General features: G+C 34.3%; 1 protein-coding gene across 1 annotated transcript; it reads right to left on the bottom strand.

Moving 5' to 3' along the window:
* Positions 1-13,212: 13,212 nt before the first annotated feature.
* Positions 13,213-13,683, bottom strand: LOC106797587 (uncharacterized mitochondrial protein AtMg00860-like). Its single transcript, XM_014772412.1, has one exon. The coding sequence runs from the start codon at positions 13,681-13,683 to the stop codon at positions 13,213-13,215; it is 471 nt and encodes a 156-aa protein (XP_014627898.1).
* Between the last annotated feature and the right edge of the window lie 93 nt (positions 13,684-13,776).

The following is a 13,776-nucleotide window of genomic DNA, read 5'->3' as shown; positions in this document are numbered from 1 at the left end:
GTTTTTCTGTTGTTGTGTTTCCATCTACTATGGTGGGTACATAAGGTCCTACTTCTATGGCTTCCCAAATGTTTAAATCTATTGCTTCAATGAAGATTTGCATACGGGTTTTCCAGTAGTGGTAACCCTCTCCATTGAAGATAGGAGGCCTATTGATGGAATTTCCTTCTGGGAATAAGAAATTTGTTGAGGCCATATTTCTTGAAGTTTCAAAACTTTCTACAAGAAACCTGCTCTGATACCACTTGTTGGACAAGCGGCTTAAGACGCGGGGGGTTTAATTAAGATTTTGTTGACTATTCCTAATTGAAATTTTCCCTTTCTTAATTATTCTCTAGATTAAATTATTTCTTTAATTATAAGTTACTCGAATAACAAATAAAGAGAAGTAACTTTAAAGAAATATAAACACAATAGAAAGTAAAAGAGATTAAGGAAAGAGAGAATGCAAAACCGAATTTATACTGGTTCGGCCACAACCCGTGCCTACGTCCAGTCTCCAAGCAACCTACTTGAGATTTCCACTATCCTTGTTAAATCCTTACAAGCAATGAACCACAAAGGACTTTCCTCTTTTGTGTTCAGTGATTACAACCAATAAGTTATTCCCACTTCTTGCAATGAACCCTAAGGAACGTTGGTCCCTTGTGTCTAGTGATAACAACCAAGAAGTTATACCCACTTCTTGCAATGAACCCAAACTTGAAGTTTCAAAACTTTCTACAAGAAACCTGCTCTGATACCAATTGTTGGACAAGCGGCTTAAGAAGTGGTGGGTTGAATTAAGATTTTGTTGACTATTCCTAATTGAAATTTTCCCTTTTCTTAATTATTCCCTAGATTAAATTATTTCTTTAATTATAAGTTACTCGAATAACAAATAAAGAGAAGTAACTTTAAAGAAATATAAGCACAATAGAAAGTAAAAGAGATTAAGGAAAGAGAGAATGCAAAACCAGATTTATACTTTTTCGGCCACAACCCGTGTCTACGTCCAGTCCCCATGCAACCCGCTCGAGATTTCCACTATCCTTGTAAAATCCTTACAAGCAATGAACCACAAAGGACTTTCCTCCTTTGTGTTCAGTGATTACAACCAATAAGTTATTCCCACTTCTTGCAATGAACCCCAAGGAACGTTGGTCCCTTGTGTCTAGTGATAACAACCAAGAAGTTATACCCACTTCTTGCAATGAACCCAAAAGACGTTGGTCTTTTGTGTCCAATGATCAACCAAGAAGTAAATCCTGCTTCTTGCAATGAACCCAAGGAACGTTGGTCCCTTGTGTTCAGTGTTTGCAACCAAGAAGACCTTATCTTGAAAACAGTCACCAAGAATAGGTTTCTTGAAAAGCTTTTTGTAAGAATGGAGGAGAGGAAGAAAATAGAATAGCACAATTTTTTGCCTAATGAACTTTTCTTGACAAAGCAAGTTTTTGAACAAAAACTCTTAGAAAGATGTTGAAAATAATTCAGTATTGATCAGTTCATGAAATTTGTGCGATGGTCACATATTTATAGCCATTTGATGGCTCTTGAAGAAACCATGTTAAAAGTTGTGACTCTTGACAATTTCTTCAAAAACCAGTCACTTTAAAAATTGTGACTCTTGTCAAATTATTTTTTCAAAACCAGTCATTAGTAATCGATTACCATTATAGTGTAATCGATTACACATCAACAGTTGTGACTCTTCATGTTTAGATTTGAAAACCAACATTTAGAAACACTTGTAATCGATTACAAATGTTGTGTAATCAATTACACAACTTTGAAAATGTTTTATCACAAGTTGTGACTCTTAAAATTTCTGAGGCCAGTTGTCCTACAGTGTATCCTATTTTTTCTCTTGATTGTTTTGAGCCACTCATAGTATGTTTTAAGTCACGCTTTCCTAAAGTCTGTCCTTTGAATAATGACTAGTCAGGGATGGAAAAAGAAAGCTTTTCACAAGAAGCTAGTACTATGCTTGTTGTATTTGACATCTGATATAGCCTAGCTCAAAATCAATATCAGACAACTTGAAACCTTTTACAAATATACAATATAACACTAACTTATTTGAAAGCCTATCATCAAAACAGCAGTAGAGGAATCTATGTCGAGCAAAACTTGTGGCTTTTTGCAATTGACATTGATATAGCCAAAAGTTAGTGCAGTTAGGTGGTTAAAGTTTTAGGGCATGAAATTAGCTTCAAATAGAAGGGTAGAAGAAGTGGGTGTCCTGACTTGTTATCATTTGGGAACTGAACATCAGCTCTATAGAAAAAAGAAATCCATGGAAGGAGAACTTTGTCTTCTATTCTTTGTAACTCAATTCACTATATTTTGTAACAAACTTGAATACATGGTAAGAAGCAATGGAAGCATTGAGGTAACATTAGAGGTTGAATGGGGATACAAAGGACAAGGGAGGAAATGAGAGGTAGGAAATCAATTTGGTAGTTTCGGTGCCTCCTGCCACAAGGTAGTGAAGTTTATCTCCTCTGATTTCTTTATTCTCAGCTCTCAATTGCATTTTCCTTTTGTATGAAGAGCACTATTGTATGGAATTTTCCCTACTAATTCCATAGTAAATTCAGTTCCTATCAGAATATCATATAATTCATAGTATTGTGAATAAAGAAATAGGAGACATTTTAAAAAATGAAATGGTTATACTAACAAATAATTCTTTGGTAAGCATCCTTTATCATAGGAATTAAAATAATTTATTGACAAGTGTAGGATCATTTCTTTGCACATCTCAAACAATGATTAAAACACTAAAAAGATTGTGTGGTAGACCGTGCTAATCTAAGAATTACTGTGACTTTATACCAGCCACTTTGGACTGATAAGTGATAATTGAATAGCAAAAGAAGATTATTTTATAATTTAATAACATCCTAGATTCTAAATAATGCATCGGTGTCAATGCTAATGGTACATCAGAGTCTAACCCTATTGATTGATATGTAGGCTTGTCTCAGTATATGTGCTGCTCCTAAAATATTTCTGCACACTCACCTATAGGCAGTTATTGGGGCAGTAGGATCTGCTTCCATTAGCATTAACTCTAAACCTCGGCCTTCACTTATCATCTTAGCAGCCAAGTCAATTATAGAAGTTGTGTGAGGGAGTGTAGCTTGATATTCCCAATCACTAACTGGAGCCTGAACAATTAAATAGACATAGAAAATTAAGCACTTAGTAAAAGAACAGATGGGCTAGCATGACATTATATATTGATATTGATCAAACAAACCTCTACTTTTTCTTTAGGCTTGGGTAAGACCAAAATCCAACATTTTAATCCTTAGACTTCAAAATTAAAAATCATACATGCCACATAAAATCATGTTAAGTTCTAAAATCATGTCACCCATGTTGTTTCTGCCCAAGAAACAAGTGAACCAGACAAAGACGAAAAAGAAATCTCTAGTGCAAGGACTGATAAATCCATTTCACCAATTTATCTCCCTATATACTTGACTCATTCTTGTTTCCTTCATCTATAATAGCAACTGAGTTAGTTCTATTTATTGTGCCAGTTTAAGTTGTTCATATTAAGCTGCAGTTTGAGTATAGTAATCATGTATCTGTTAGTCGTCATTTACGACTAACTTTTGTATAGAAAATTTTTATAAAATGTTTATCTTGTCCCCAATTTATGGTTCTTTTTGTAGGTTTGTACATATTTTTAGGTTTAGATTAATTGTGTTCAGTATAAATGCCCAACATTGTGAATTTAATGTGTTTCAACTTCAGTTTCAGGTAAAAAGGATGAAATTTGTGAAGGCTTGCAGGTATCTCGCTAAGCGAGGCTTGTGCGCTTAGCGAGAATCATGTGTTAAGCGAGGCACTCAGCCTGCTTAGCAACTTGGGAGAATCTGGAGGAGAATCTGAGAAGCATCTACGCGCTCAACGAGTCATCAACTTGCTCAATGAGGCGTTTGTCTCTTCCCGCGCTAAGCGCGCCCAGCTTGCTCAGCGAATATTCACTAATTCGTGCTAAGCGCGAAATTGGCGCTAAGAGATCCTTTGAGGACAGAAAACCCTTTTTAAGGCTGAAGTTGGAAAAATCAAGCATATGGAGGTTATTATTGAACATTTTTCATTTTGATTATTATTGAAGTGGTTTGTTTTGATTTGAAAATCTTGTGTTTATTGAATGAATTAGATTGATCAATGGCATGAATTGAGTGAATTGTAATACGTAGATCATATGCTTTGAGTAAGTATTCAGTAATTAGAAGAGAAAGAACATGGATTAGGTACATGGTTGAAAATGTTAGTTGGTTTGATAGATTGATTGTGAAGGTAATCACTAGCCACAACCCGGTGAGTGTGTGATCTTTAAATGTGAAAGAACAACTAGCATTGAGTACCGATTTTTGCATGAATCTCTGATTACAAAATGAATGCATGAGTTTGAAGATGATGAAAGCCATGATTGACTGAAATAGCTACTTAGCCAAAAAGCTTACCTTGTGCATGAATGAATTATCCCTTGCACCCATGTTGAGCTGAAAATTTGATTGACTGACTTGAACCCTAAGCTTGCAAAATGTAATCTCCATCTACCTTGTCTTGGGTTGTAGGAGAGCATCATAGTTCAAGGAAAATTGGTCCCAAATTTGGGGGAGTTTATTGGGTGACAGCAATTGTGGTAAGAAGATGACAGCACACATAGCAAAATCAATAAGCAGCAAGTAAAAGCTGCTAAAAAAAGAAGAAAGAAATTTCAAAAATAAAAGCTAAGTGTGTCCTGTTGTCAAAGCTAAGTGCTGTAATTATTGAAAGACAAGTAATTGAAGCTGGAATAAAGGAAAAAAGGGTTGATCTAAGGATGAATGCTCTCCTAGAACTTAAGATTTTTACATCCTAGAAAAACCATATATTGTTTGCAACCCGGCCTCATTACAAGCCAAGAAAAGTCCTTCGGATTCAATTTGTGTGTTTGTGACTGTATGTCATGAGATGAATTGCAAAGATTGAGACTTGTGTTGGTTGTTGATTGAGAAATAGCCTTAAACACTTGTGCTTGAGAGAAACAGTGATCGTGAGGCATTGACTTGGTGAATCTTCCTTGATATCTGTCTTGCTTGCTAGCGTATTTCACTTGTATGCCTAATTATCATGTTCATATCTTTAAAAAGCTGCATATCTTGTGAAAAGTTGTTGATTGAAGCATTGTATGCCACTTGTGTCATGTTATTGAATGCTTGGAAACAAACACTCTTTTGAATAACCACTGTGAGCTTGTCACATGAGGACAAGTGAACTGTTCTTTCTTTGCTTGAGGACAAGCAAAACTGTAAATTTGGGGGAGTTTGTTAGTCGTCATTTACCACTAACTTTTGTATAGAAAAGTTTTATAAAATGTTTATCTTTTCCCCAATTTATGGTTCTTTTTGTAGGTTTGTACATATTTTTAGGGTTAGTTTAATTTTGTTCAGTAAAAATGTCCAACATTATGAATTTAATGTGCTTCAACTTCAGTTTCAGGTACAAAGGATGAAATTTGTGAAGGCTTGCAGCTGGTGTCTCGCTAAGCGAGGCTTGTGTGCTTAGCGAGAATCATGCGCTAAGCGAGGCACTCAGCCCGCGTAGCGAGTTGGGAGAATCTGGAGGAGAATCTGAGAAGCATATGCGCGCTCAATGCGTCATCAGCTTGCTCAGCGAGGCGTTTGTCTCTTCCCATGCTAAGCACGCCCAGCTCGCTCAGTGGATATTCACTAACTTGCGCTAAGCACAAAATTGGCGCTTAGCAAGCCTTCGAGGACAGAAAACCCTTTTTAAGGCTAAAGTTGGAAAAATCAAGCATATAGAGGTTAGAATAGAGCGTGGATTGGAATGTAGAGAGCAAAATAAAGGCACAAAACAGAGCAAGGAAGCCAAAAACCTCAAGTTTCAAGAGGATCTTAAGTTTAGGAGTAATTTCTAGGTTCCTAGAGGTGAAGGAGACAACCCCACCACTGTGTAATCTGTTATTTTCTTCTTAAACCCTCATCTTGTAGCTGAAAGGTGCTGCCTTGTGATGGAAGGCTAAGTATCTCTGTTGGGAAATTATGCTGAAACTTGATGTAAATTCTTAACTATAAACCATGCCAACTTCCGAAAGCGAAACTAGGGGAACCTTAAGTGCAACATCAAGGCCTTTACAAATCCTTCTCAAGAAATTGTAGCCATAGTTAAGTGCCAACTTTTTTAGTACAGATGAGCCTTGCTTTGCTCTTACATGAGAATGCCCTAGAATGAAGGCAATCCCAGCTTCTTGAGCAGCATAAAGATCTTCCAACTCTTCCTGCATTTGCACTCATGTGTCTGACCTTGCATCACTCTCAGGCTAATTGATAGCACAGTAATGTTGTCGTTGTTGTTCGGGTAGACAAGATTCGGGGTTGAACCAATGGATAACATGTAAGTCTAGTGAACCAACAAATCCTGCATCCCAAGTTGCTAATTAGTAATTACAATTCGACAAAACTTAGATATATATAGTTCCTTCGATGCTTTTATGTTGTTGTCAAACAAACCAGAATTGGAATTTTATCTATGTTGCCAACAAAGAAACATGTAAGTCTAGTGAAGCAACAAATCCTACATCCCCAAGTTGCTAATTAATTGCAATTTGACAAAACTTAGATACAGTTCCATTGATGCTTTTGTATTGTTGTCTAATCAAAATTGAAATTTTACCTCAAAAAATCTATGTGGACATTTAATGCAACCCTTTATTATTATTACAAATTAATAAAACTCCAGTTCTGAATTTAAAAACAATATTAAAACTGCATGTAAGTTTTGTCAACTATAATTCAAGACAAAAAACTAGCAACAATATAGTTTTGACTAAATGAAATTAACAATTTAAGCACACTTTATACACTGCTAAAAAATACACTTTATATTAATTTGTCCCAACTAGGAACTATTTAGAGGCTAGTGCTAGGTAGATTGTTGTTAAGGTACGTGATTTAAATAAAACTTCTACTTATATATATTATGTGACTATGATGTCATGCACTGAATGTCTACAATAATCTTAGAAACTTTCAGGAATAATTGGAAAACAATAATTGTTTATTTCAAACAAAGTTGATTTTCTTATCATTGGTATTACATTATTAACTTATGTTTTATTTGATCATGCAATATTTTAAAGATGTTAGACCATTAGAAGCAGAGAGGTTGAAGGCGCTTCACATCCAGTGGGCACAATATTATCTCAAAGATAGAAATCAAACTTAGGATGTTAGCGAACTATGTAATTTTAGGTTACTTAATTAGTTTACTAGCTTGCTTTACATTTTTTACAATTGTTGTTTCATTTTAACATTGAATATTCTTTATTGATAGTTATTAATAAATTATTTATTCATAGTTATCAATTGATTTTTTTACAATTGATAGTTTACTATCTAGCTTTCTGCTAAAAATTGTTTGAAAGCAGAATGCAAATCATATATGCTGTGCTATGTGGTATGATTTGAAATTTACAGGTTAAATTTTGGGATTTTTGTAAAAACAGAAAGTGTATTTAAAAAAAAAATTCCTAATAACTAAACCGATGTTAATATACACAAAAAACATCGGTTTTTCCAAAAAAAATTGATGTTAACGTAGTTAACATCGGCTTTTGTAGAAAACCGATGTTAACGTTTGAAAGTTAACATCGACTTTTATATAGAACCGATGTTAACGTATATGTTAACATCGAATTTTATAGAAAATCGATGTTAATCTATAACTTAACATTGGTTTTGTATAAAAACCGATGTGAACTGTTAACATTCATACATTTTTTTGGTGTGATTCTTATTATATAACATCGATTATTGAAATAACCGATGTTGTCAATTTTACGTTAACATTGGTTTTAAAAAATCGATGTTAACGATAATACTTTTAACATCGGTTAAAAATTAATATAAAAAGTCATAAATAACTGATATAAAAAACATATTTTCTAATAATGGAGATGACTACCTTCTACTTTTTGTTGCGTATTGCGTTGGTAAACTTTGGCTCACTCTTGCCTTTACTACCACTATGGCTCGCTGTATGTGTGACACATTATTATCATAGAAAAATAATGTTTAGATCATTTTGTTATCTGATTCCTGTATTATGGTCATTATTTAAAAATAAAAAAAAATAGTCATGAGTCATGAACAACATCATGTTAACAAAAATGAAAGAGTCTTCTAAATGTCTAATAATAAAAAATGGATGACATTGACAAGCACACCACTAGGGATCGATCGATGTAAAATAAGAATTGTTGACCCTGACTAATGGCCCTTGGATAAGTGTGAACTATATAATAGATGCGTTGACTTAGAAGAAAAAAACTTCGTGTTGGCCTGTTCTGTTTGAACTTTGAATCGAAATATCAAAGTTTGAGGGGCTGAAATGGGGGCAATGGATGTGAACAAGTAAAAATTGTTGCTCCTCACGTAAAAAAACCGAGTGCGCAAGATAAAGTATGGATGTACGATCGAGCTCGATCAAACCGAGAATGTTTCTTTCTTCGTCCTAAAAAAGTCTTTCGTTCATGATTGCCAAGTTGTAACTTTAGACTCAACGAATACATTGCTGATTGTGTAAACATTTTTTATTAGTTTATTTTTCTAGTAATGAATGTTTTTATTTTATTGTTTTTAAAATAATATGAAACAAACACGCACTAATTGAAGGATGAAGTCTTTTACAACAATACGTCTTATTACTATTGTTAGTGGGACAGAGGAAGGAATGCTAATTATTTTTGTAGAAATATATATATATATATATATATATATATATATATATATATATATATATATATATATATATACGTGTGTGTGTGTGTGTCTATATATATACACTTATTTCTTCGTAGGAGTATTTTAGAAAGCAACATACAAAACTCATTCTAAAAGATAGGCAGTGTAATATATCTATATAAGGATTTATTAGCATATACTCCGTTGTTTTCTAGAAGGATTTTAACAATTTACAACTTTAGTTTTCTGAAAATATAACCAAAGTGTAACTTATTAAAATACTTTCTTTTAGAACTTGATTAGAAAATTAATGATTTGGCTGACAAAAAATAGTTTATATAAGATTTAAATATATTTTTAGTTTATTAAATTTCGGTAAATATTTTTTAGTGCTTAAAAAATTACTTTTATTAATCACTCAAATTTTTAAAAAAATATTTTTACTTTTGTTTATTGTGTTCATAGTTTCACAATTTACAATAATTTTTAATCACCACAATTTATTATTTAAGCTAACTTTTAAAAAAGTGGTTTTTGGGGCTGTATAAGACCGTCATAATATTTAATTGTGTTTTTTTACATATTCTAACTGTTTCAAAGAAAAATAAATAAAAACATGATTGTGAAATTGTTGCAATTTATTTATAAATTATGGATCTTTTAAAGAAATTATTTTTTTTAAAAAATATTATAGTGAAAAACCACCACAAATTATAACATCACTAACACAATGAAAGAAAGAGAATAGAAGTAGTTTTTTTAAAAGAAAATTGAGGTACTAATAAAAATATTTTTTTAATGATTTTAAAAATAATTATTCAAATTTAAAGTACTTTTTTAATGCCCAAATTTAAAATACTAAAAATATACTTAAGTTTTTATATCATAATACTCGGGAAAAAATATGTATGGTTTGTTAAATACGTACATATATATAATATTAATAGTTAATTGGTTGTTTTTTGAAAGATTAAAAGTGTACGTGCACTTATTTCTTGAAAGTGATCAGTTCCTCACTTTGAATGAATGAGATATGATATATCCTTTTTATTTTTTAACTATAATAGCAACAAAAGATTTACCCCAATTTCCCTACTAGACCGATGCTATTAGTTTAACTTTAATATAACCTGTTACGATATCGATCCTTTAATTTGGTGTGGTTTTATCTACAAATTGAATAGACTTTTTATTTGTAAAACACGCAGCTAACTTTTACTGCGTCGATGCGGAGATTGCTTCTGTTTTATGGAACCACAGTTAGGCGCAATCATAAATTTAATCTAACGTGTTAATATAATTGACCTGACGCCTACGAAAAAGATCATTCTAGATTAATATTTGAGTTTAATGCGTACGTAATCATTCAATTATAAATTATTATTTGAATTATTTAAAAATAATTATTTCAAAAAATTTATCATATATAATAAATTGTAATTAGATAACTATATTTTATATTATCAGGCTATAATCTTTTTTCTCTTTATTTTTTTATCAATATGTTAAAGTTGGGTCAAAATTAGTGTATCTTATTATTATCAGCATTGAATATCTTGTTATATATTTTCAAATCAAATAAATTTGACTTGAATATTTTCTTGAAACACTTGTTTTCTTCTTATTGTCATTATGCTGCTTTAAATTTTATAAAATTGTTTTAAATGTGTGTGTGTATATATATATATATATATATATATATATATATATATATATATATATATATATATATATATATATATATATATATATATATATATATATATATAATATTAAGTTTTATTTTAAATGTTATTTTATTTTTTTAAAATATTTCTAAATAAAATAAATAAAGTTGTACAAAACCTGATGACCCCAATGAATACAAGTTTACAACCTGATTTTAGTTTAGTTATTAAAAATAATAGCGCGCGTGTTTGATGAATATTAAAGTTGGACAGTAATTCTTGTCTTTTATGAGTTTTATTTGGACAATTAGGTTGAATTAACTAAAGCTTAGGATCCGGGATTCAAATTCAAAAACAATCAGCCGAGGAGAATACGATTAGACACAACTGTTGTTAGAAGGTTTTGGTGTTTATTGTTGTGTACTGTCGTTTAGGTGCTTTTAGTTACTTCGTAAACTTATACTTAATTTAAGTACTCTTTCTAATAAAATTATATTTGCTTACAAAAAAAGCTTATGATTAAATATATTTAGAATGATCAGTGTTGGTGTGTGAAAAATATAAGGAAAAACAAAAAAAAAGGTTTAAATTGTCTTTTAAAAAAATTACAAATATTATAGAAAATGATTCAAAATACTTGAACCAGGTAATTAGTTTGTAAATCTGACCATGTCAATATGACGAGTCAAAGATATTGTCTAACAAATGTTTTAGGTTCTGAATTTAGAATGTGTATTTTTTAATTTATGAAATTTAAAAATATTATTTTAATCCTTAAATTTTAATTAATTACTCTTTTTAGTTATCATGTGATAAATTGATTTAGGAGGTTTCTAATATGAGCAGAGGAATAGAAGCTTCAGAAAATGCCTTGAATTCGAGGTCAAGGTAGCCTCCTAATAAAGATGCGTATACTGGAACATTCATATCCATATTATTGATATTATCATGATTATATAGGCTGCGGAATTTAGCAAGCACAGTATCAAAATTACAAAGATTTGAATTTGTGCTCCACTATCTATCCTTTGGGGGTAATCCCTTCCATTGCACCAGGACCATTGGGGTTAGTGGCGTGGTAGACCTGTCGAGCTGGTGAGCCAGAATTGCCAAAGGTTCCAAAAGTGGGTGATTGTTATGGGCAAGCGCAGGGAGTGATGAGGCCTATAGAGGTGTTGGATCGTGGTAACGGTGGAGCATGGAACAGTGAAATACTGGATGGATTCGTGATGTGGTTGGCAGGCGAAGACGGTAAGCAACGTGTCCAACACACTCGATAATTTCGAAAGGGCCAAAGTAGCATTTGGCGAGCTTGTGATGAGTGGTACCTGAGACCGAAGATTGGCGATATGGCCGGAGTTTCACGTAGGCCCATTGCCTGACTTCAAAGTTGTCTGGACGACGCTTAACATCTGCAAATGTTTTCATGGTGGTCTGAGCTTTAAACAAACTGGCTTTTAGCTTATCGTGGATTGCAGTCTTGGAAGTGAGAATAGAATCTACTACTTCATTGGTGTAAAAGCCCATGATGTAGTGTGGGAGGGCTGGTGGGGGCTTGTCGTAAATTACTTTGAATGACGTGAGGCCTATGCTTGAATGGAGGGAGGTGTTGTAGGACCATTCTGCTAATGGCAAAAAATTGAACCAGTCCGTTGGGCGATGGTGCACGAACGAACGAAGCTACTGCTCGAGAACAGGATTGATGACCTCTGTATGACCATCGGTTTATGGATGGTAGGTGGTGCTCATGCGCAGCGAGGTGCTACTCATCCGGAATAATTCGTGCCAAAAGTTGCTGAGAAAAATGGGGTCTCGGTTGGACACCAAACTCCGGGGAAGGTCGTGATGTTTGCAGATTGTGTCGAGGAATAGAGTGGCCACCTTAAATGCGGTAAAGTGGGACCCCAGGGCGGCGAAGTGGACCCCCTTTGAAAAACGGTCGGCGACGACCATAATCACTGTGTAACCTTGTGAGCTGGGTAGGCCGGTGATGAAGACGAGGAAAAGATCTTCCCAAATGCTTGATGGAAGGGGCAGAGGTTGTAGTAAACCTGCCGGCTTGCGAGTATCATACTTAACTTGTTGGCATATTTGGCAATTCTTGATGAAGGATTTGACGTCCTGTCGGAGATGCTCCTATGTGAAATTTGCTTGGAGGCAATGTGTGGTTTTGGCAACGCCGAGGTGATCGCCGAGGGGAGTCGAATGAAACTCCGTTAAAAGGGCAGTGCGAAAAGGATTATCGTCATTAAGCCAAATGCTACCCTTGTGTAAAATCAACTGATCCTGCAATTTGTAGTCCGGGTAAGCGGCTGGGTTAGAGGAGATCACAGACCATTTATCCTGAAACATAGAACTAGCTTGCAGGTGCTGCTGGAGTTGGTCCATGAATTCGAATTGAAGGACTGATATAATAAACATGGAAGAATCTGCCAGATGTTCGATACGTGAAAGGGCATCTGCAACAATATTCAAGGATCCGCTCTTATACTTGATGGTGTACTCGTACCCAGAAGTTTGGCCAAGTAATACTGCTGCTCCGACGTCTGAATTATTTGGGTCATCAATTCCTTTAGGCTTCAATGGTCTGTGAAAATCATGAATTTGTGGCCAAGAAGGTATGGTCGCCACTTTCTTACTGCCATAGTCACCGAATGTAGCTCACGAACGTATGTAGAAGCTCGTTCCAACTTTGGAGTGAACTGCTTACTGAAGAAAGCGATAAGTCGTCTGTGTTGCATCAACATTGCGCCCATGGTCGTGCCTGACGCATTAGTCTCTATCTCAAAAGGTTATGAGAAATCTGGGGGAATTAGTACTGGTGCTTGTGTCATGGCGGATTTTAATGCGTCAAAAGCTAGCTGGGATTCGGGGGACCATTTGAATTGGTCGCGGCACATGAGAGCTGTGAGAGAGGCGGTCAAGGAGGCATAGCCCTTTATGAAATGCCGATAGAAACCGGTGAGCCCTAGGAAGCCTTGAATGTCCTTTGCGGATGTAGGTGTCGGCCAAGTTACCATGGCTGCTATTTTGGATTGCTCTGGTGCGATGTCCTCACCGAAGATTACGTGACCCAAGTATTCCAAGTGTCTCTCGACAAAATAGCATTTGGAACGCTTTAAATACAATTTGCTTTGCAACAAAGTGTTGAGCATTGTGTCGAGGTGTTCAATGTGGGTGGCCAGGGAGTCATTGAAGACGAGGATATCGTCAAAAAACACTGCGACAAATTGATGCAAGAAGGGTCGAAGCACCGAGTTCATTGTAGCTTGAAAAGTTGATGGCGTGTTACACAGGCCAAACGACATAACATGGCATTCATAATGGTCGTGATGCATTCTAAAAGCTCTCTTTGG

This window comes from Glycine max, chromosome 20 (genome assembly GCF_000004515.6).
Source record: "Glycine max cultivar Williams 82 chromosome 20, Glycine_max_v4.0, whole genome shotgun sequence".
Taxonomy (NCBI): Eukaryota; Viridiplantae; Streptophyta; class Magnoliopsida; order Fabales; family Fabaceae; genus Glycine; species Glycine max.
This window is presented reverse-complemented; position numbering and strand designations above follow the sequence as displayed.